The sequence below is a fragment of the Notothenia coriiceps genome, unplaced genomic scaffold (genome assembly GCF_000735185.1).
Source record: "Notothenia coriiceps isolate Sejong01 unplaced genomic scaffold, NC01 NC01_scaffold00037244, whole genome shotgun sequence".
NCBI lineage: Eukaryota > Metazoa > Chordata > Actinopteri > Perciformes > Nototheniidae > Notothenia > Notothenia coriiceps.
The window spans coordinates 1,530,035-1,553,416 of NW_011369945.1; the positions used below are offsets into that span (position 1 = coordinate 1,530,035).

At 40.0% G+C, this 23,382-nt stretch overlaps 2 protein-coding genes across 2 annotated transcripts; both read left to right on the forward strand.

Annotated features, from left to right (window-relative positions):
• Window positions 1-2,189: 2,189 nt before the first annotated feature.
• LOC104964406 (protein FAM107B) lies at window positions 2,190-10,174 on the forward strand. The gene is made up of 6 exons (XM_010793183.1): window positions 2,190-2,514; window positions 2,595-3,021; window positions 7,468-7,495; window positions 7,947-8,097; window positions 8,691-8,835; window positions 9,453-10,174. Exons 2-6 carry the CDS (start codon window positions 3,019-3,021, stop codon window positions 9,543-9,545), a joined length of 420 nt encoding a protein of 139 aa, XP_010791485.1. The 5' UTR covers window positions 2,190-2,514; window positions 2,595-3,018; the 3' UTR covers window positions 9,546-10,174.
• A 1,949-nt stretch (window positions 10,175-12,123) lies between these two features.
• Window positions 12,124-22,277, forward strand: inavaa (innate immunity activator a). The gene is made up of 10 exons (XM_010793184.1): window positions 12,124-12,191; window positions 16,320-16,416; window positions 16,883-17,016; window positions 17,645-17,767; window positions 17,865-18,099; window positions 18,184-18,237; window positions 18,920-19,127; window positions 19,555-19,701; window positions 20,332-21,013; window positions 21,521-22,277. The coding sequence occupies exons 2-10, from the start codon at window positions 16,353-16,355 to the stop codon at window positions 21,611-21,613; spliced, it is 1,740 nt and encodes a 579-aa protein (XP_010791486.1). The 5' UTR covers window positions 12,124-12,191; window positions 16,320-16,352; the 3' UTR covers window positions 21,614-22,277.
• Window positions 22,278-23,382: the final 1,105 nt, after the last annotated feature.

A 23,382-nucleotide genomic window follows, 5' to 3' on the forward strand; every position in this document is an offset into this window, starting at 1 on the left:
TAGTAACGGGCTTGCCCTTGTGAGGGTTAGCCCAGGATACAAAGAGTTGGTCATTACGACGAAACTCTTTTGACCTATCCATATAGGTGCGTAAAGCACGAACTGGACACAGCAAATTCGGCTGCTGTTCCCCGGAGGGACACAGCGGCGGAGGAAATCTCGGCGTAACCATCAATCTCCGCGTGCCATGACGCGCGGGGTTTAGTCTTAGAGCGGCTACCCAGCGCTGAAACTCCCTCATGTGTAAGTGTCCCAGTCGTATGACCAGAATGGCTGACGCCATGAGCCCCAGTAACCGCAGGCATGATCTGAAGAGAACATGTTTGCGCAGCTGGAAATGAGCGAGACAAGCTCTGAAAGCTTTCACTCTTTCCGCCGACAAGCGGGCTGTAAAAGGCACCGAGTTTAGGCGTAAACCCAGGAAGAGTACAGTCTGTGCTGGGCACAGCATGGTCTTCTCTGTGTTTATTATGAAACCCAGGTTGAGCAGGTGCTTTACGAGGACATTTGTCTGCGTAATAGCCTCCTTCTCCGACTGTGCGAGGAGCAGCCAGTCGTCTAGGTAGGTTCCCAGGCGAATACCCTGTTGTCTCAACGGGCCTATCGCGGCTTCCGTACACCGTATAAACACTCTTGGACTGAGAGACAGCCCGAAGGGAAGTACTCTCTATTCGTAACAGACGCCCTGAAATGCGGACCTCAGATATTTCCTGTGTGGGTAATATACTGGGATATGGAAATACGCATCTTTCAGGTCGACTGATGTAAACCAGTCGTTTTGTCGCACGAGACGCAGCAGAGATGTGTGAGTGAGCATTCTGAATTTGTATCTTTTTAGATACGCGTTCAGAGCCCTCAAATCTAATATTGGCCGAACTCCGTTCCCTCCCCGTTTGGGAACGAGGAAATACTTGGAGTAAAAGCTGCTCTGACTCCGCTCGGCGGGTATTATAGATATAGCCTTCTTTTCTAGAAGCGAGAGGATCTCTCTTTCTAGAATGTGGGCTGAAAGAGAGATCCTCTCGCTTCTAGAAAAGAAGGCTATATCTATAATACCCGCCGAGCGGAGTCAGAGCAGCTTTTACTCCAAGTANACATTACAGGAGAAAGGAAATACAGAAAAGCTTCCGTTGCAGGAAAGACGGCCGGCAAAAATCACCGACTGTGGAGGGGACTTTGAAACTCAAATTACTCAAAAACTACACAGTAAAAGTAGTTTATATTATTTTTGCAAGTAGTCTAAGAAGTACTAAGTACAAACATGGCAGTTTCATAAACTACTTATGGAAGAAATGTTTTTTATCCCACGTTAAAGTTAGACAAAAATGCTCCTTCTTGTTGTCTGGAGAGGACTTTGAAACTCAAATTACTCAAAAAGTACACAGTAAAAGTAGTTCATATTATGTTTGCAAGTAGTCTAAGAAGTACTAAGTACAAACATGGCAGTTTCATAAACTACTTATGGAAGAAATGTTTTTTATCCCACATTAAAGTTGACAAAAATGCTCCTTCTTGTTCTCTGGAGAGGACTATGAAACTCAAATTACTCAAAAAGTACACAGTAAAAGTAGTTCATATTATTTTTGCAAGTAGTCTAAGAAGTACTAAGTACAAACATGGCAGTTTAATAAACTACTTATGGAAGAAATGTTTTTTATCCCACGTCAAAGTTAGACGAAAATGCTCCTCCTTGTTGTCTGGAGGGGACTTTGAAACTCAAATTACTCAAAAAGTACACATTAAAAGTAGTTCATATTATGTTTGCAAGTAGTCTAAGAAGTACTAAGTACAAACATGGCAGTTTCATAAACTACTTATGGAAGAAATGTTTTTTAGACCACATCAAAGTTAGACGAAAATGCTCATTCTTGTTGTCTGGAGGGGACTTTGAAACTCAAAAAGAACACAGTAAAAGTAGTTCATATTATGTTTGCAAGTAGTCTAAGAAGTACTAAGTACAAACATGGCAGTTTCATAAACTACTTATGGAAGAAATGTTTTTTATCCCACATCAAAGTTAGACGAAAATGCTCATTCTTGTTGTCTGGAGGGGACTTTGAAACTCAAATTACTCAAAAAGTACACAGTAAAAGTAGTTCATATTATGTTTGCAAGTAGTCCTAGAAGTATTAAGTACAAACATGGCAGTTTCATAAACTACTTATGGACGAAATGTTTTTTATCCCACGTCAAAGTTAGACAAAAATGCTCCTTCTTGTTCTCTGGAGGGAATTTTGCCATTCTCAAAAAGTACACAGTAAAAGCAGTTCATAGTATTTGTGCAACAAGTTTATGAAGCAATAAGTCCTAACATTATTCTCATAAATTACCCTGTTCCTCAATCGCAAATAATAGAAATGAACCACATGCCATCCTTTACTTTGAAATCCAGCTTCCCAGAGTTGTTTTATTGCATTACCGTAAACCTGTAACTAATCGCGCACTCGAAATACAGGGGCGGCTGGTTTGACCACACAAAAGTGAAAGACGGCTGGCTTGACCGCAGTGACTGGGGTACGTTGTAATGTGATTGTACATGTTATTAGGAGAGTAGCGAGTGACGCAATTTATAGTTTGAATTTGTACGTCACCAGGTGTAGGACTCAAAGGACTCGGGTTAATGGAGAGGGGAGACTCGTCACTCCCAGGAGTAGGATCCGGGTTAATGCTGCTGCTTAACACACAACTGACGATGTTCATATGCAGGTCTCATGATATAGTACCAGGAAGCGTTAACTATGTTAGCATGTTTGCTATTAATGTGGCCATCCAGCTATCATCAAGATAATATGTATACGATATATTATGACTAGTGGCAGTTGAGTTTCAGTCTACAGACGGTGTTCTCTGTTGTTGATAACTTACAGGAAGTTTTTCATGGTGAGGCGAAATATCGATCCCTCCACAAAACGACCCTCCACTCCGGTCCCATCGGGCTGACTGTCGTTTAACAAGTTCGCTATGCTGTTGGCAGTCTGAGAGCCAAGTCTTTGTCGCGGTTTTTTGCTGGACGCCGCCATGGTGAGTCAAAAGAGAAGACTGCCAAGCGAACAACACAGCACGGGTGAGTTCGTTGTTATAAATGCATGCATTCAATCCCGCGCGCTTCCTCCTGGTCTTTACTGAAAGCTGGTTGGACTAAAGAGGTCACGTGGACGTGCCGCCGTCGTCCAAGATAACGTTCATTATCGCGAGATACAATGCACAAAGTGAGTCAACCTCTGCATTTTTTGTTTCACTTTATTATTAGTTTTCAGAGTGATACTTACTATTTTGACGGTTACAGGTATTAAGACATGATGAAAAAGCAATATTGTAAATGAGGTTCCAGTTCAAATATAAAGTACAGTAAAATGTATATATATATAATATAATGGAATATAAAGACTCTCCCTAATACATCCATGGATACAGCATATAACCAACTCATATGTATTTACTAGTGGAAAAATGATGCAGTAATTGCATTGATGTAAACAAAACAAAAACATGAAAATAAATGAAACCGCCATAGTAAAAAGACGTGAGGTTATGTGTGTGTATGTAGTTTTTAAGACAATATGTAGGAGAAGTGTAGACAAGTGTGTTTTCATAATATATAAAACATTTTGTGGTTCAGTTTAATTGTATTGAATCAAACCGGGAGGTTTCTACACAGTTATATTTGGGGTGGACAAAATATTAGAAACAAGTCAGTCAGGTAGGATTTATTGCAGGGCATTTTATCAAGAGTGAATGTATCTTACCCAGGTATACCTGATGAAACTGGCAACCAAGTGAAAACTCACAGGACAATATATGTTTATTTGTTTCCCCATGTTTATTTTAAGACGATTCTGACTGGTAGTAGACATGGAATCAAATGAAGGATGTTAGGCTACATACTATAGACATATTTTGCATAAATGCACTAACAATTGTTCAGCCAAAAGCTAATGGGGTGGGGATATTCAAAGTTCTTCATTTATAGTTTTCCTAGCAAACATTTCCTCCTTGTGCTTTCCCAGAGGTATAGAAACACTAAAGCGGCACATGTTGTACTAAAATAAACTCAGTTACACAATTGCTTCCAAAAAGACGACAGAAGCTTCTTTGTGGCTTTATACCAAACGTTTAAACAAATTGCTAAAGGAATCTCTTCTTAACAGCCAGTATGGATAGGATGAAAAACTGCTGCATCGACATTTAAATTCATTTGTGGGTAAGGCTTCAACAAAGAATGTGAATAATGTTAACGTAAAGTGGGGCAAACAGTCAGCTACAATACTTGGTTTTAGGAAAAAAAAGTAAAGCTATTCTAATTTAAATCAACCCCTCCCAACTTCACGAGTGGGGGAAAATAACTGCATAACAAAACATGTTCGCCTTCCGTCTACCACTCATTATCACGAGGTACATTTAAATGTCTTCACCTCTTATATTTTGAATACTCTAGCTCTACGTTTTTCCCGCGTATTCAATGTTGTCCAAAGTCTTATTTTTGTAAAGTATTACGCATTCCCTTCGAGTCTGAAGAATGCTCAACATTTGAAAGTCTGTTACCGCAACACCTGAAATGTACCTTCTTGAACTCTTCACGGGTACATCTTTCTAAACAAACTTACTGTACCATAACTTTAATAGGCCTAAAGCTAATTATTTTTCACCTCCGGGTTGTAGTAAACGTCCAGACAGTTTATCAGTAAAACAAAAGCGGGCAGGACCTTAGAATATGACATTGTGTTTTTGCAACAATTAAAACTAGCGGTGCCTCTTACTGTATATCAATGAGCTTCTTACGATCAATATCCGTCCAGGTACCTCACGCTGCTTCTCGGTTGTGGTTAGATCAGAATCGCTTCTTTACTCAGTGTCCGTCGTGAAGCTTGAGATGAACCCAAACTCACTAGAACTAGTATATCTGATCAACTCATCATCTCTGACCACAACATTGAAGCGTGGAGGCCCTCGCTAACATATCGCATCTACTCATCGCCATAGAGGCTCGAGAGCGCTTTTCCTATCATTTCCAGTCGGAGCAGAGCCAAACTCAGACCAGATCAAATAAGATCACTGTGTAGATTTAGGAGGAACACATTCACACACTCAAACATACCACATGTACTCACACAAACACTCGTCCAACACGCTCGCACCATTCAAACGCCATTCAAACTGTGAGCGCGAAGAACATCCGGGTCGGCTTTAAAGCTAAATGCCGCAAGGAATCATGGGACATGGAAAGTAGCATGACTTTTGTGAGCATAGTGACCTCATGTGGCCATTAATGGAAAATACATGTCCTAATTTGTGTCTGTTTCTTTCATTAAACAAGCTAGTCTATGAAGACAACTGTGGAATATACATATAAAACTGCCATTGTCATTTGATCTATGAACAACTTTCAATCAGCCATTTGTGAGGAAAAGGCTCACAAATCACCTGAATCACTGTAAATACCTTCTGAATTTAAGGTTTTAAATATACAGTGGCTTAAGAAACACAAATGTGAACCATTCATTTTTTGAAAGAATAAACTGGTGATATTTTTACACACACTTAAACTCAAACACATACACTTTTCTATACTACTTTACTATTAATTGCAGTGCAGAATGTTTTGTATGTTCTGTGTTTTTTTTATCCTGAGTCGGTTTAATCCATTTGTTTGTTTAGTTTTGGTTCGAGCCTTAAAGGCCTACAAGTAAACAGGACTTTTATTAAGCATTAGCTGGAAACCTTGTATCCATTGCATTGTTAGTGCCTGCATTATAACATTAACATCCAATTAAATAAACAAACAAATAAATGATAAAGATTGTGCCACGTCATTTCAGTTTTAGTGCTGATCAGAAACCACATAATAGCTACTGTAACCTAGATTGTGACCTGAAACCGAGTTTTAGAAATGTTGATTAAGCACATTTAGAATAATTTCCATTTCAATGTAAAGTATTGAGTAAAGTATCCATCTCAATGTAAAGTATAACTAACCAAGTTTAAATACAGCAAATACAATGCCAAAAACTACTCATTGCAAATGATGTGTTTACTTTGAATATCTCTAATAGAGAACTATTATTGAGTGAAAAATCTACTTCACCAAACAACATGTTGTTTGAGTTGACTTGTTATAGTGCCGTGTTAGATCGGTTTTAAGCTGCACTTACGTCTGCAGCAGCCACCTAATCTAGCATCCTATTCCCTGTGGGGGTTGTGCAGTAATCTTGAAAGCGTAATAAGATTTTAGTGTACAGTAACACTTTTGACTAGAGCTAGGTGGCACATTCATTCTGAGGAGCCCTGATCAACAATTCTTGGATTCAGCAAAGAAACAGACAACAGATAGACGATGTGAGGAGATGTGATTATTTTTAACAATGGACTAAGAAACACCGTTACTGCACAGAAACAACGCACCTACAACTTCCTTCCATGGCGTCAACTCCAAAAAAAGTGAGTTGTTTTATCTCACTTTAGTTTTATCTCGTTAAGAAGTGGGTAACGCCTGATGGCCATCTGTCAGAGGTTTAGTTTACTTCTGTCAGACTGTTACTGTATTTACAGTTGTTTCTTTTAAATTCTATGACCAATACACTAATATCCCTCTTTATATTATGTAGAATCATGTTACAGAATCATTAATTTATGAATCCCTTTAGGAGAATCAGGCAAGCATCAAAAGTGTTTCTATCCATCCTACATTGATTCTTAAATTATTAACCTCACGCAGAAATACTGTTGACACCACATGCTGCATGTAGACGTGACTTATCTTTGTCATAATGAAAAACATTAGTTCTGTGCATATGAAAACAAAACAACCATTTAACCAAAAGTATAGGGTCAGCTGTTTATAGCATTTCAGAGCATCTGTTCTAGAGAGAAAGACAATTATGAGATTAGGTGGAGCGATTTTTCTGGAATCAATCCCAGCCCTGCAGGCTCTGACTGGAACAATGGCGTGCAGCAGGTCAGACGCACGTCAGGTTATCTGTCAGCTCTAAACTCTCTGCTGGAGCCTGAGGAGGGACAGGATCTGGAGACTTAAAAGTCTCTGACAGGAACATAAAAAGACACAAACAGTATTGGGCCCCTGGAAGCCCAGAAACAGAGCTCAGTGATCTTATGGTGAGCTGTGAGGCAGTTTATTAAAGAAGCATGCTTGACTTACAGCAGCATCTACCATCTGTTACTCCCTCTCCTCCTGAATATCGGATTTCAGCGGGTGTGGCAAAGGTTTCTGTCTGGTTGAGTTACAGGCATACCAAGTGTTCATCTTGTGTTCCTAGGTGTAAGTACATTCAGATCCTTACATCATTTTCTTTTTTGAATGAATGGGACAACGTTGGTCCTGTTTTGATCCCTGTCTGACAAAAAGTATAATTAATGGTAACATATTTGGCTCAGCTAGTAACAATAGAATACTTTAACTACATACTAACAGAATGTTTCTTCATTTTTTATTTTATCTTTTTAAACCTACAGAAACCAGGATATGGAAATCACAAGAAAGGTATTTATCACACAAAAGCTGAACGTAAATGGAAATAGTATTCTAAAACAGTTGATTATACTGATAATTAGAATATTTGATTGATAGAAAGGGTCACATGCTTACAATCTTATATTTAAATGCTTAACCTACGAGATTTATCAAGTAGATTAATCAATGCATTTGAATGATTAATTGATCTATAATCATCTGTTTGAAGAATAAATTAGGAATGATTTGATATAATTATCTTATACCTACTTGACATACATTTGATTTAAATGCTGTTTACTCTTTAATTATATTTGTAAATACTTTGTGGTTAAAATCTTAAATTAGCAACGTCAATGATGCAGTAGTTTTAAACGTTTGTCTACTGATCCATGTCAAGACTTCTCAGAAGGAGTGTTCAGATCTGAGGAGGTACAAGTAAAAGGAAGAGATACAGTATGAGTTGTTTTGTGTTCCTTAGAGGCGTCTGTTGGCCGCCAGCGTCTGTCCCGTCAGTCCACAGCAGACGGCAGCGGGGACGAGGCCCTCCAGCCCCGCAGACTGAACGGCTCCCCAGTGTTGGTGCCGAGCTACCAGAACCTGCACCGGGAGCTGATGCTCAGCCATAAACGGTACAGGAGGTCCAGCACATAAAAACAACAACATACCTGTCTGAGCTTAAAGGTCCCCTATTATACTGTTTTTTATCAATATAATATAGGTCTCAGATATATACAAAACATGTCTTCAAATACCAAACAGAACATGTAGCATCCCATAAACCCCTCTGTTTCAGCCCTGTTTCAAAAGTGCTGATTCTCTGTCTGTTACTTTAGATGAAAATAAGGAGCCCCTCCCCACGCCCCTCTGAGAGATATTTTGGTTAAAAAGAACACAATGGTGCTCTAGGAGGAGATTCAGGTGATAAGGTGGTTGGTTATTGGCTAATGGTTACACAAGCCAAAAAATCGTTATGACATCATAAAGTGGCCAAAATCTGCTCAGCTCATTTTCAGACAGGTTTTTATATAAATGGATCAGGACAAAAAGTGAAAAATCTTTTTTCCTGAAACTTTCAGAATCTCTTTCCACAGAGGGGACACATGTTTATGTATAAAAGACGTAAAAAAGTGGATTTTGCACAATAGGTCACCTTTAATGTGGTCAACATTTGAAGCAGAGCATGTTGGACTGTGTGTGTAACTGTGACTGACTGACCCTGCAGGGGCCTGTTTCCTGAGGAGAGACCAGAGCTGAAGCGAGTGCTGGAGCAGCGCAGACTGGAGCTGCACAAGGAGGAGGAGCTGGCCAAACAGCGGCCCTCGGATCTGGAGACAGAGCTCCGCAAGAGGCAGCAGAAGATGCAAGACGTAAACAGAAGCACATAACAAACAGCTGAGAGACAATAAAGGAGCCATAAAGTACAAAAACATTCACTTTGGCCAACTCATACGGGGGCTGTTTTAAGTGTTAAAACAAGGGATTTCCAGGGTCAATACCAGCAGTTAGTCTGCTCTAAAACATAGGCCTACTGCACTGAAATAAAACTTTTAGGTATTTAACTTGAGTATTTACTTTTTCTGCTACTTGAAACTCCCACTTCATTCAATTTCATAGGGAAATAGCCAATCATGCTTAATACTACATTTAATTTATACGACAGGGTAAGGTGTTCATTTTTAAATATAGATCTAACATTTAAAGAAAAACATATGGTTAGCCTAAAAATACAATGCATTGTTATTAAACCAGTTTTTCCCAAACATATTAGCTTGTGGCCCATTATAAAAAAAAAAAAGCTACAACAATAAACCCATAACAATAGGTGCAATCCCAAGGTTTAAAAACAACTAACCACATTTTTAGGCCAAATCTGACATTGTTATTTCCCAAAAATATTGAATTCTTGGTGATTGAAATGTTGTTTCTGGTCTTGGTCTGGACGAGGATGAGGTGCATGACACTGACTTTTCTTTTGTCTTTCCAGTATGAGCAGGAGGAGATCAGGCAGCGGGAGAACCAGCAGAAGATCCCGGAGTTTGTCCGTGTTAAGGACAACCTGAGGCGGACACAGACGTGAGGCCCCGAGCCTCCCATCAGCCCCTGAAGTATTTCACCATAGTGGCCCAATTCACATTGTCAAACAAAATTCAACAAACAAAAGCATCACAGGCATCATGTCATTACACATTTCTTAGAGAATTCAATTTAAACATATTATAATTAATATAAGGATCATGCAGAAAACATGTTTATTTCCAGAAAGCAAAGCCATGTCAAGAAAAAGACAGCTTGCAGCATTTTAACTCTATTTTTGTCAGGGGTCTTTGTGCGACCCGTTTAACTTCGTTACAGTTCAATTTCGGATGAGGGAGTGAAAGTACTTATTTTGTATTTATAATTATGTGGATCAACAATTGTTGAGGACCAGAAGATGGATATTTGTTATGTTTTTTTATGGTGATTTACCTATTATATTGTTCAACTTCTCATACTTCCTCTTGGATTAACGTTTGTTTAGAGTACGGATCACATCCTTTTAATTCCATTTACTTTTTGTAAGGTCACTACACAATTGTTAACAGAGACAGTTCTCAGCAGAACCGTTTTCTATTAATAGAAATCCCCTACAATGTGCATGTTTGTGTATCTGTTCCTGTCATGACTTCTGGATTTTAGTGTGTCCATGTGCTGTGGAAATAAAATACTTTATGGTTTGCAAAGATGTGTTGTTTTGTTACAATTCAAAGCAGTTGCGATTGATTTGCATGCATCTCTTCTCCCTGAGGACTCTCGCGCTTCTTTCACATGGATATTGGACTTTGTTTAATTAGCTGATCTTTTCATTCCATCACGGGACGAGAGGAGAGAGCTCAGGCCATCTGGAGGAGCCTTTTCAGGATATAGAGGCTAAGAATACCCAAGGGCCTGGTTAAGGAACTGGAAACATTTGGGATAGTCAGGGAAGCCACCGGCTATAGGCAAATAAAAACAGCCTGTTTGTTTTGTCAGAATTACATTTAGACTTTATACATAATCAGTGGGAAAAAGAGGTAATCAGATCTTAATTTAAATAAGGAAACTTTACTTGTAAAGAATATAAAAGGAAAAAGTACACAATAGGTTTGTCATTATTATCTACACCATTTAATATTATGAGATTATTGATACTAATACATTAAGCTCTAATGCCATGGAATAAACCTCCCTAAATGTCACCGTACTTTTAGAAATTAGCCATGTTAAAAATAAAAATAAAACCCCAAATGTACAGACTAGCATTGTTTAATATGTCATTTTATTTTCTCTTTTCGTGGTCGATCTTTTACATTATGTTTTGTCTCTCTATTTTTGACATCTTGAGATCCCTGTTGTGTTTACATTTTCTGTGTATGATGTTCACTTAAATCTATGTGGCGTTGTTATCTGTTAGGCTACTTCTAACTAAAATGTTGAAAGGCGTTTAGAATAGAATATATTATTAATATTATTAAAAAAGTCTGATATTCTGCAGCAAAGAATATCTCTGTTACTTTGCAGATTGTATAATGTCAAAGATATGTTATGAGCAGATACAATATTATATGCTGTATAAATGTAGTTTTGATTATCCCCTCCTCAACCAGCAACTACATTTAAATGCTCCTTACAGATTAATAGTAAACGCATGATCCTATTTAGCTTTGAGTCTGGATGGTGGTGCTTTAACCACTTTGATACTCTGACCTGAGGGGTCTCGGAGCAGAATAAGGGGTTAAGAGTTCTTTAATGTAAAGTGGAGCCAGACCATGTAGGGATTTAAAATAAATCACTAGGGTTTTGATCTACACATCATTATTGATCATTAATAAGGGACTTTATTGGTCATTTAATTTATTTGTTTAATTGTATGTTCCCAGTCAATATTTATGTGGTACTACTATTGTTATTGAGTTTAATTAATGTGGGCCTGACTATTTATATTGTGAGTAAAGTGAGAATCAATTAACAATAGTCATATATTTGTATAGGTTAAGCTATAGCAGTTTATAAAGTAGGTCTAATTAACATTCAAGTGATGGAAACATTAATTTCTAAATGTTATTCGAATACGTAGGCTATATATAACCTAGCCTTTGATTCTGGAAAGGGGTATAGTGCATGATGACTACTTTTACGTTTGACTTTCATCGTGGCAAAAACAACAAAATGTATTTGTTTTCATCATCATCATGGCGGAAAGTCGGGTTGAGTATAGTCTTGTTTTTACCACCACTACTTACTCAACAGCTGTCCTGGCTTTTACCAAAACTTGTCTCTCCCCCCGGCCATTCTTGTTTTGTGCCTCTTTCCAAAGGAAAAGCCCCCTCAGTGGGTCGCATGCTGTGTCAATATAAGCAGAGCGTGTCTGGAGAGTTAGCAGCGTCGGACCAAACCATTTATGAAGAGTCTGGGGAGATCACCGGTACATGTTAATGTTCATTTCCTAGTTAGAAACTTATTTTAATGAAATAAAATCAATTCTGAGAGAGTATATCAAGTTTATAAGACAATGTAAAGGAACAATAAGTTTACTTGTGTGTCAAAAAATAAGTCATAGCAAATGTCTTTTATATGGTTCCCCCGTCACTGAAACAGTGGTGTTGACTGAAACAGATGTCCCAAGCGTCGCTTTCACATCTGAGCAGCAGAGAAAGTCTGAACACAGCGGAGAGGATGCTATCGAAGAGAAGATAATAAACTCAAGGTGAGTACACAATACTTTAAATAGGTTAACAACATTATATATAATGGGAGCATTACTGCAACCAGCATTAAGATAGGATGAAGTGTGTGATGGATGTTACAAATCGGTAAACGTTTTTGTAGCTCTATAGAGCCAATAGCCTAAATTAATTAGCTATTTGTGCTGCATTATATGAGTCTTTAAACATATGATTAATATTATTAAGATAAGGGTGACTCTTCTTCAGTGTTGTAAAGTAACTAAAGTGCATTTGCACAAGTTATGTACTTCATTATATGAGTTAACGTTGAGTATTTACACTTTTACACAGGATTTAAATTGGACAATTCAATAACGTGATATTGCCTTTTTTTACTTAGTAAAGTAGTAGTTTCAGTCTTAGTAAAGTAACCAAAAGATCTAAAAGGGATCTGACTTCTTCATTAAAAAATGCAATTAAATATACATCAGTTCCTACTTGGAAGGGAGGTTGAGACTCTACACTGCAGAGTCTGCAGTGTAGTAACTTGTCTGTATTGTACCATGAGTATGCACATGTTGCTTTCGCTGATTAACAACTCTAATTTAATTGTGGCAGCAGGCTGGTTGCTGGCAGTTGTTTGTGCCCTCTGCAATAAACACAATCTCCATCAGTCCACATGTTGACAGACATGCAGTGCTACTGTGGTGTTACAGACAACACCTCTGTGTGGTTTTGCCCCCGCAGTACCCCTGTTATTTTATAAACGGTGGGTACTTGTGGGTGAAAAGCTGTAACCACTTCCTGCCACAACAGCCTGAGATGACCACCAGTGGCCATTCAGAGGCCTCAGAAATGATGACTCAGAGGGACAAGGTGTCATGATCCCTGGGCAGCCCTTCAGCCTCTAGGGAACAATGGAGCATCTCTTCTTGCGTTCTGTATTTACGCTGTCGTTTGGCTGGGACAGAGCTGGTGTGTCTGGCCAGCATATGGCCTCCAGTGACTGAGCGCAGGCCGGTATGGTGCTTATTACCCCTGCATTGTCTCTGCTGGAAAACGAAGACCCCTGCACTTCTTAACAGTATTGTTCTGACAAAGAAAAGAGCCCTGCAGTGTCGCTGTCTTTGATACAGACTACTCAAAATAACCTTGGCTTTTTATGCTATCTCTGCATGTTGACACCATTGGTGGACGAAAAACTTTGATCTTTTACTTTGGTATGGTAAAACTACAGTCTTATACATTAGTATATACTATTGGATTGCATTATAAGTGTGATGCATTCATGTGTTTAATTCTGCAGCTGGTAAAGATACTATACTACCTCATGAAATACATCATCATGTATTGGTTTAGTTTGTTATACTTTGTATCAATAATCTGAATCTAAAAGTACAGCTTTGAAATACATGTAGTGCAGTTAAAGGGACAGTATTTGCTTTCAAAATGTAGTAGAGCAGAAGCATAACTTAACACGTAATGGAAAGTAAGTTCAAAACATGATTAAATGCACTCAGTTACTTTCCACCACTGTTTGCTGCCGTCTGTGCAGTTTTACACTCAGTAACAAAGATCTGACTCCAGTGTTCCAACAAAACACTTTCTTTTTTTTGTCCTCCTGCCGGTCTCCCACATTGATGCACTTTTCTTCCAGCAGCCCATATTGTGTGCGGAGTGGATCCATTTTGCTGAATGGATTTTGGCTTTTTGTCAGACTCTGAAATAAGGCATGCTGTAAAGTCGTTTGGTTTCTTCCATGGTATCAGCACTCAGTGGAGAGTCTTAATTACAGGGTTTGAACAGGCCTCGGTCTGGTTTCAGGCATCCCTCACTGTTTCCCCGGCGAGGCTGCATGGTCCCCATTGGCAATTCCAGGGCCGACCACAGTGGTAATGAGCGCGGCGGTGGTGGCAGCATTCCAGGAGATCGCAGCTCCAAAGGCTCATGGGAAAGGGTGGTGGGGGGAAGTCTGGGAGACAGTGAATCCACATCATGATCTCTTGCCATAAACACCCACTTCCGTAGATGATACACGGTGACGGTCTGATGAGTGGCGAGGATGGGAGGGATGGTCCGCTCCCATCCCTGACACGTTTCTAGATAGACTTAATTAGTAATGATCACATGCCCCGCAATCAAGATGTTTTGACTACATCAATCAAGCCGGGTGGAGACTGTGCTATCAGCAGCTATCCCTCCAGGAAATGGCCTGCTATTCCTGTTACGCTCAATCAAGAAAAGTATTGTTTTTTTGGCTCTCATAGAGCACTCCCTCAAGCTTGTATGTAAGCTATGACAAATGGCATCAACATCTTGGCAATACGCTGCAACTTCTGGTGAGATCTGCTGTTTTAGTGAGATCTGCTGTTTTTCCCAAAAGCACCCACCCACTCACACAGCCTAGACCTCCGACCACAGACTCTTGTGAAAGTCTTCAGAGAGTTATGGGGTGTAGGTGGGTAAATCCTGCAGTACCCTGCCTGTCTCTGATTACTAGGCTGGATTCCTGTTGACGTCTTTAGTTTGAGAACGCTGCAGCACGGAGACATGTTTCTGAGCGTGCAGCAGACCTCGCACAGTAAAAACTCAGCACTGTTCCTTTCCCCATCTCTCACTGCAGCCTTGTCTCAATATTGGCCCCACAACGAGTCGTCAGCAGATATGGTGCCCACAGCAGATTATTGAGACTGGTCGGTGGATACAGGGCCTTTGTTGCAGTGTTGTTTTACTGACTCGAGCAGCCTGTGCCTCATTGTACTTTACAGCTGTTCATAGCTGCGTCAGTTCACATGAGTTGCGGTGGTGAATGGGTCAGGCCGCTGAGATCCACAATAATATCCTGTCCACCTCCGTGTCCTCCTGGTCCCTACAGGAAGGCCTGATACCAATCTCCAAACACAGAGGATGGGACATGAGCTGAGGATTATACATGGCCGCCTTATGATCACAATCATTTATACCATGTCTGTTTTCATCTAGCCTTCCCTTTTATTCCGGACTAGAGCTGCGAAGATTAGTCTACTTATAGACAGAAATATAAAACTGTAAAGTCAAATTCAACTCAATAACTTTGGGTTGACATTTTACAAACCAAACGATTAATCAATTAACCTAGAAAATATCCGCTTATTTATCATTGATAAAAATGATTGTTATTATCAGTCTTATTCCTGATTCACATCACATCATTTGGTTCTGAAATGAAGATTTGTTTCCATGATATAAATAAAGAAACTTCTTGACGAAATACTTGAGGCTAATGATATCCTTTAATCGCTTAGTTGGCTGTCAAATGTTCTCTTTTGATCTGCAGGCCTTCTTTAAGAGAGGGTGGTTGCTGTCATGTGAGATCCAGGAAAAATTGATTAGCCGAAGAAAATGTTGTCATGACGCAATTTCTCCAAAACAGGAACCCACAGACCCCCTGGCCAGTTTTAAAAGGCCTCAACTTATCCCTAAATGTTTACTCCAATTTGCTGTCGCCATTGTTTTCCTCTTCTTGTTGTCGCATCTTGGTTTTAGTTTATTGTCAGTCAGATGTTTTAGGGACAGCAACAGTGGAACAGAGCGGGCCATAAACATGAGTTGCGCTCGTCTGTTTGTGAAAGTGTGTTAGTGAAATGGGCAGGGACCTTGTGCTCTGATGCTACGTGGACAAGCCCAGCATTGAGACATTCTTCCACTTCAAAGCCCCTGAGGGTTTTCTGGACACTGGTTGAATAGGAGCTGAGGGAGGGGTGCGTGGGGGGAACAGGTGCAGTCCATGAGTGGGGTAATTCCTTCTGCCATCTGCTTTCTTTTTCGGTGTCTGGGCTCTTTAAACGCCCTCTGACACGCCTCATGGAGACACGCACTCCTAGCCAGCCGCACCGTGCCCCGTCACCATGGCACCACGATTCGGATTGACCCCCGCACATGTGCCGAGTCAACCGTGGGGGTCTGCCTCTTTTGTGAGGGAGAAAGAGCTGGAGGAGGTGGGGGACGGGGGGATGGAGAGCTGTATGGAGAAGTGTGTGAAAAGACACTCGCCAGTCATTCACTTCTGTTAAGTTAAGCAGCAGCAGGGAGCATGAATGAAGCCATGTGGTGTGAAAACAACAGGGGAATCTGTACAAGTGATCAATCTTATTTTTACTAATCTCAGTTATATGTGCTTATTTGAACAGGTACTTCTATAAACTTAAGAGCAGATAGTCAAGATGACGGCCATCGAGAGTAAAGAGGAGATCAGTGACACTGACAGCGGGATAATCGTGCACTCTGGTAAGAAAATCACCACAACATACCACATCTGATTTCCACGTATGTCATTTATAGATAAGTGTGCATAATCAAACTTAAAACCTGATTTGAAAAGAGCAAGTTCATGTCAGATTGTTGAATTTATTTATAATTTAGCAATTTGTTGTTGAGATTTAAAAATAGTGAACGAATAAAATTATGTAATGCTCACAAGTTGCAATTTTTGAAAAGCAACTATATCATCCCAAAATGAATTTGATACACAATGTAGGCACAAAAAGAAAACGTTCAGGTAATAAAAATGAGGAAGAAAGCCTTATTTAAGTTCAGACTTACTTTATTGTCCCTCTGGCAAATTTGCCCTGGAAATCTGGGTGTCTTCAGTGTGATATACCCGCAAAACAAAATTAAAAAGGCATTCATCCATTAAATGCACATTACCATCTACATCAGAAAAAGACTGAACAGATTCTCTGTGTGTCTGCAGTCCCTGACAGCCCTGTGTCCCCGGTGAAGGATCTGACCACACACACCAGAGCCCTGAAGCTGAAGCACCAGTCTCTGGAGGAGCGTCTGGAGCTCTGCCTGCTGGAGCTCAGGCAGCTCTGCATCAGGGAGGCGGTAAGTCATCTCTAGATGTAAACATGTACATATTGTTATTTAAAGGTCACCTATATAACATCCACCTTTTCATGTCTTTTATACAAACATGTGTGTCCCCTGTGCGTTAAGAGATTCAGAAAGTTTCATGAAAAAAAGATTCCTCTCTTTTTGTCCTGATCCATTTATATAAAAACCTCAGCAAAATCAGCTGATCGCATTTTGGCCATTTTGTGATGTCACAATTTCTTTTTTGGGTTATGCAACCATTAGCCAATAACGTACCAAGGTAACACCCGCCCACCTTCTCACCTGAATCTCCTCCTAGAGCACTATTGTGTTCTTTCAAACCAAACACTTGGCAGAGGGGCGTTGGGAGTGGCAGGTCATTTGTATTTAAAGCTACAGACCCAGGATCAGCACTTTTGAAACAGGGCTGAAACAGAGGGGTTTATGGGATGCTACAATGATGTTGCATGTTTAGTATTTCGAGACATGTTTTGTTTACACCTGAGACTGAGACCTATAATATATCGTTGAAAAAGAGTAAAGTAGGGGACCTTTAAAGTAGGTCTAAATGGTATAGGTTATTTTGTGTGCGTCTCAAACTTGTCCCTCTTTGGTAATCATGACTTTTTTGAATTGACAGGAGCTGACTGGCGAGCTGCCCTCAGATTATCCTCTGATGCCAGATGAGAAGCTTCCCCGGGTCAGAAGGAGGATCGGAGCTTCCTTCAAGCTCGACGAAGGTCTGATCCATGTGAATGAACAGGTAGGAGCCGCCATCAGTGGATAATGTTTTTTTGTGCGATGAAAGAGATGATCATTTATCAGCTTAGACTAAATGTCAGAACTTGTGTTTATCCTAGGATTCAGAGCTGCAAGTGCTGGAAACTGACCTGGCTGTTCAGAGGCAAATCTATGAGGCGTCCCGCAAACTGTCCCTGGAGGGGAAGCTCAGCAAACCACAGAAGAAGAGTCGACTGCAGCAGTGCAAGAGGGAGGAGAAGAAGGTGAATGATCTGCAGGAAGCCGTTTTCCAGCAGAGGATCAAGAGTGAATGCAACTCTCCATGCATCAGCGTCTCTAACAGCAAAAACAAAGGTGAGGACGCTGCTGCCCTCCTGAGGACAAACTGCGCATTGCATTCCCTGAACACAGTGGGTTTGATGGTCTTTCTGTCTGCAGATCTGTGCATGTCTGATGACAGCTCCCTGTCTGATGTGGTGGCCCTGGATGATGGTGAGTGGAGAGTACATTTATAAATATAAGATTGCTTAGATTAGGATATACATTAGAAAGGAAGACCTTTCCCTGACGCCCATATATATAATGCATTGTAAACATAATGTTAATGCATTGTAAAAATGTCTTATAGCACTGTACGATTATAGCTCTAAGCACATATCAATATTCATTATGGTTTATACAAATAATCATTCCATAATATCAAGCATTTTATAATGACTTAAAAAGGTAAGATATCAAAATACCTTATATATGCTGGTCACTCACTGACATCGTTTTTGCAATCCATACCTAAAATGCATTATATTCATAGGCTTTATATGATTATACTGCATATAGTATGATAAAAAGGCATTGTTCAAATATTACATTGTATTACAACTATGGGAATTATAATGAAATGAGCAAATGATGAACTATTATGATGCTTGACCTTATACTTAATAATGTGTAATGATTATCATTAAAGGCATTCTGAATATTTTGAGGGCTTTTTAGAATGCATTGCTCGAAGCAGATTATATTGCATTACAAGTATGTTTATGATGCAGTATAGACCTGGGCCTCATAGAAAGTACTGCCTTAGGAATTAGAAGTATTCATGATCATTTTTGGTGGTGATATTTTGAAGCAGCAGGAAACTGACATGTTTGATGTTTTCTGTGATGGTCCACAGACGTAGACTCGTCCAGCCCTCTCTCTCCTCCAGTTTTGGGCTACTCCGATCCCCTCCAGCTGTCATCCAGCAGCCTCCAGTCATCGAGCCAGCTCAACGTGGAGTACCAGCGCTCGCCCATCCAGAACTCTCCGTGGAAAGAGTCCAGTCTGGATCCGCCTTACCGGAAACCCCCAAACCCTCGCTCTGCTGGCAGCAGCAGGTCCAGGTAAGAGTCTGAATGTTTAATAACAACCCGTCCAATACATCTAATACAACTGCAATGGCTAGAGTGTGTCAACCAAGGTTAATATATTATTTTGTTATTTAATTGTACAAGACTCAATGGCAAAAAACCGGGGATTAATTAAATGTCAAGTTTGTTTAAAGCTGTCTGTTTTTGTTGATTGGGATATTTTTGAGTTTTTTTGTTTTTTTAACCACGTAATTGTTTCATTTTAATCACATTTTTAGTAGCGGATATTGTTATTATATAGTTTTAGTTTGCTACATTATTTTCTACTGCTTATTTTCACTTAGTTTACTATAATAACCCTGGTGTCAACAAGACTAAAATATATAAACTTAATAACAAATAAAATAAACAAGAATCTTACAGTCCGTCTTCATATCCCACATCATGACCTTGTTCACAGTAGTCCAGCAGGAACCCAGATACCTGCAGAGAGCATCATTCCTCTATCTCAGTTCATAAGGAACGCGGCCATGCGTCAGAACCACTCCTGCAGCGCCCCCTCCACCCCCGAGCTGCACGTACGCCGACAGTACACCCAGTCCTTCAGGTACAGACAACTCAGATTCATTAGCGCACTTATGCACAAAGAGCAATACTCTCAACTAATGAACATTTGAATACACTCAATCATAGATCCCATTTTTCAGGAGTGTTATTGTCCTCAACTCAGATGAGGATGTTGCACTTTTCCTTGTACATGTGATGTTTTGGTGTTGTTTTATTGTTTTGTTTCTTTCCGTTAGCTGTCAAGTGGGAACTAAGTATTTATTTTGTACGTTTTTGTGTTTCTCTTATTTTCCTACAATACTGTTATGATTGGCTGTGAATAAGAAAATATGAAGGACAAACCATCTATTTCTATTTATTTATTTATTTTGAGAAAGGGGCAGGCAATATACGATTGTTTTCTTCTCCCTGCTCCTTTTCGGGTATGGTGTGTTTATAGAGACGTGTTTTATATATAATTGTTATACATTAAGTTGTGCATACCATGAACGGAACAAATAAAAAAATGAAATGAAATATCATATTTTTCTATCTCTTTAATATCATTTCTGTTTCATAACGGAGGCAACTTTTAAGTAACCCACTTTGGCTGGAGATAAACTAAATATCTTTTGAATCTGGAAACAACGTGTGCTATCATTTTACAATTTCTCATGATGTGTCTCCTCAGACTTCCCAAAAAGAAGCTGCCTGCTGACCTGGAGCGTCTGGGCTCAGAGAACAATCGGGGACGAACCAGGCTGCCTCAGCGGCGATGCTTTGCTGACTTCATGGTGCGTACTCCAGAGTATTCGCCCTTACGTCCTTACCATTCCAGCTCGGAGGACAGCAGCTCGGAGCACTCCTCCTCCTCATACATCAGCTCCCCCGGCAGGGAGAAACCCACCGAGATGCCCAAGCTCTGCCCGCCGCCTTACGGGTTCCACTTCGAAGCGCAGAAGAAAGCGATCCCCAACTTCCCCAGCTCACCCAAGAACATCAACCAGTGTCAGCCCAGCCCCGCCTACACCAGGGCCGAGGCTGTCCCCCTCTCCCCTCAGGACCCAGACATTGGACAGAGCTTCCTGTCCCCCCCTCCTCCTCCTCCTGTGGCAGTCAGCCCTCAGCAGATACACTGGCAGGAGGCAGCATTGTCCCAGAGCAGAATCCTAAAGCCCCCTCCGCCGTACACCAGGCTGGTGCGCACGCCCTCGCTGAATGAGTACCCTAACCACGCCGTCCGACTGCTGCCCAGGGACATCGTGTCGGAGGAGTTGAAGTCGTGGCATCAGAGGAATCAGCTGCAGAGGAATCAGCAGAGCCCCCTGAGCGTCAGGAGCCCCACCTCGCCTCATCTGCCTCCATTCAGACAGGTTGGTGCTGATTAATAATAATAATAATAATAATAGCTTAGATTTATATAGCGCCTTTCATGAGACCCAAGGTCGATTATCATTTCAAAATTATATAAATGCTCCTAAGAAACATGTTTGATTGAGTCATCACAGCTGCAGCTAGTCGGTTGATTATTTAATACATTCATATTAATATATTAATCAATGTCCATCTATCTTCTGGAATCAAAGGGTGAACATTTAAAAGTTGTGTTTTTTACTCAAAACTCTATTTTAATAACTAAAGAAAGGGCCTTTTGCAATGTGTTTATTGCTGACGTTGACATTGGGATGATGATTTAAATATTATGCGACACTAATGACATGGAGAAGCAGTAATAGGTATTCCTGTTTGAAAAATGACATATTAGTTGATTTTTAAAATAAAATAGCTGAAAATTGTTCTTCTGGTGAACTCACTTGATGCTAATATGTATACGTACTGAAAGCTTGAGGTGAACACTGATTTCATGACTGTTTCCGCAGGGTTTGGGTCACGTGATTCTGCAGAGGGCCGCAGACGGGACCCCCCTCCAGTGGTTCATTGCGGAGGACGCTGAGATCGTGAGCCAGGTGTAGCGGAGACCTCTCACTCTGCATATCCCTCTCTATTTATCGCTGTATTTATTTGAACTCTCTGTGAGATTGTATGTTGACATGATGCAAAACACGCGGACCTATCGGTACCCAGATGAGTGCATTTCTCTTTTTCACAGTTGTTTTTTTATTTAAAACTTAATGTATGGTGTATTCCAGTTTTATTTATATTAAAACATTTCCTAATAGATATTTCTAAAAGCATTCAGAAGTGAATTAAGGTTCATGCAAACAGATCTAAAAAGCATTTGCTGTGGTTTCAAGAATTTCTTTGTGTCTGGCACACATTTTGCACATGAAATTCATTCACACTAGTTTTCAAATACATTTCCAAATCTTAATATAATGTTTTATTCTTTATTTATCTGTTACTAAGAGTTTCCCCCATGCAACAAATAGATTTATTAACAAAATGCTGATATGAATTTGAACATGCATCTCTCTTTTTTAAAAGTTAAATATAGTTAAAGTTTAACATCTAACCATGACGTTAGAACTTAACGTTTGCTATTAACTTTTGAGTATTAATCACTGATGCCTTAAACAGTGGTTTGATGAATGTTTTCACTGCAGTTTGGTGTTTTCTTACTAACCGAGTGATTGTATCAGTTTTGATATGTTTTGTATATTTATAATAAACAGCTTAAAGTTACATGTGTGGCTTTGTGACCTAGAAGGTGAATTATCAGAGAGTATTTCAAGGGGAAAATTCACTTTTTCCTGTATTTTATACATAAACATGTGTCCCCTCTGTGTAAAGAGATTCTGAAAGTTTCAGAAAAAAAGATTCTCTCTTTTTGTCCTGATCCATTTATATAAAAACCTGTCTGAAAATGAGCTGATCAGACTTTGGCCACTTTATGATGTCATAACGATTTTTTGGGTTGTGTAACCATTAGCCAATCACTAACCAAGGTAACCCCCGGCAACCTTATCACCTGAATTTCATCTAGAGCACCATTGTGTTCTTTTTAACCAAATATCTCGCAGAGGGGCGTGGGGAGGGGCTCCTTATTTTCATCTAAAGTAACAGACCCAGAATCAGCACTTTTGAAACAGGGCTGAAACAGAGGGGATTATGGGATGCTACAATGAACTGTTTGGCATTTCTAGGCCAAACATTTCAGAGACATGTTTTGTATATATCTGAGACCTATAATATATTGATAAAAAACAGTATAATAGGGGACCTTTAAAACCAAAAATATATTTTATACCTTCATACAAAGGCTGATACAGGTTTTTCAGCTCTACACCCTCTACCCACAGTTACACAGCGTCCTCATTATGATATTCATGGCTGTGGTGCTTCATCAAGATTCTTCCACAATATGTAAGTGAGTGTAACGACACTGAGGAGCACGAACAGGTACATGCAGCAGAGCGCCCAGCGGCAGCGGTACAGCCAGAGAGCCAGAGGGTTTTTCCTCCACACAGACGCACACCTGGAGAGAGCAGGCCGTCAGTGTCCATCCAGAGAACATACCCTCCAGTCGCTTTTAAAACACATGTTGACTTACGTGCTGATGGAGAGCTGTCGGTAAACATTAGTCTTCTTTTTATCCTTGTCGGCCTTTTTCTTTGATAATGCAGCTTTGCCCTTGTGTCGCTGTCGTAAGGTGTCCAGAGGGGAACTGTAACAAAGACAGTGACATAACGTTGTTTCAGTTCACTGCGGATGAAATGTTTCAGAGTACAAACACAACAGAAGAAATATACTCTTTACTTATTTTGTTTTTAAGCTGTAGTTA

Coding starts and splice junctions, on each gene's coding strand:
- LOC104964406 (XM_010793183.1), top strand. Junction 7,496..7,946: donor ATATGGAAATCACAAGAAAG/GTATTTATCACA, acceptor TGTGTTCCTTAG/AGGCGTCTGTTGGCCGCCAG. Junction 8,836..9,452: donor GGCAGCAGAAGATGCAAGAC/GTAAACAGAAGC, acceptor TTGTCTTTCCAG/TATGAGCAGGAGGAGATCAG.
- inavaa (XM_010793184.1), top strand. CDS start 16,353: ATGACGGCCATCGAGAGTAAAGAGGAGATCAGTGACACTGACAGCGGG. Junction 18,100..18,183: donor CTCTAACAGCAAAAACAAAG/GTGAGGACGCTG, acceptor TTCTGTCTGCAG/ATCTGTGCATGTCTGATGAC. Junction 19,128..19,554: donor GCTGGCAGCAGCAGGTCCAG/GTAAGAGTCTGA, acceptor CCTTGTTCACAG/TAGTCCAGCAGGAACCCAGA.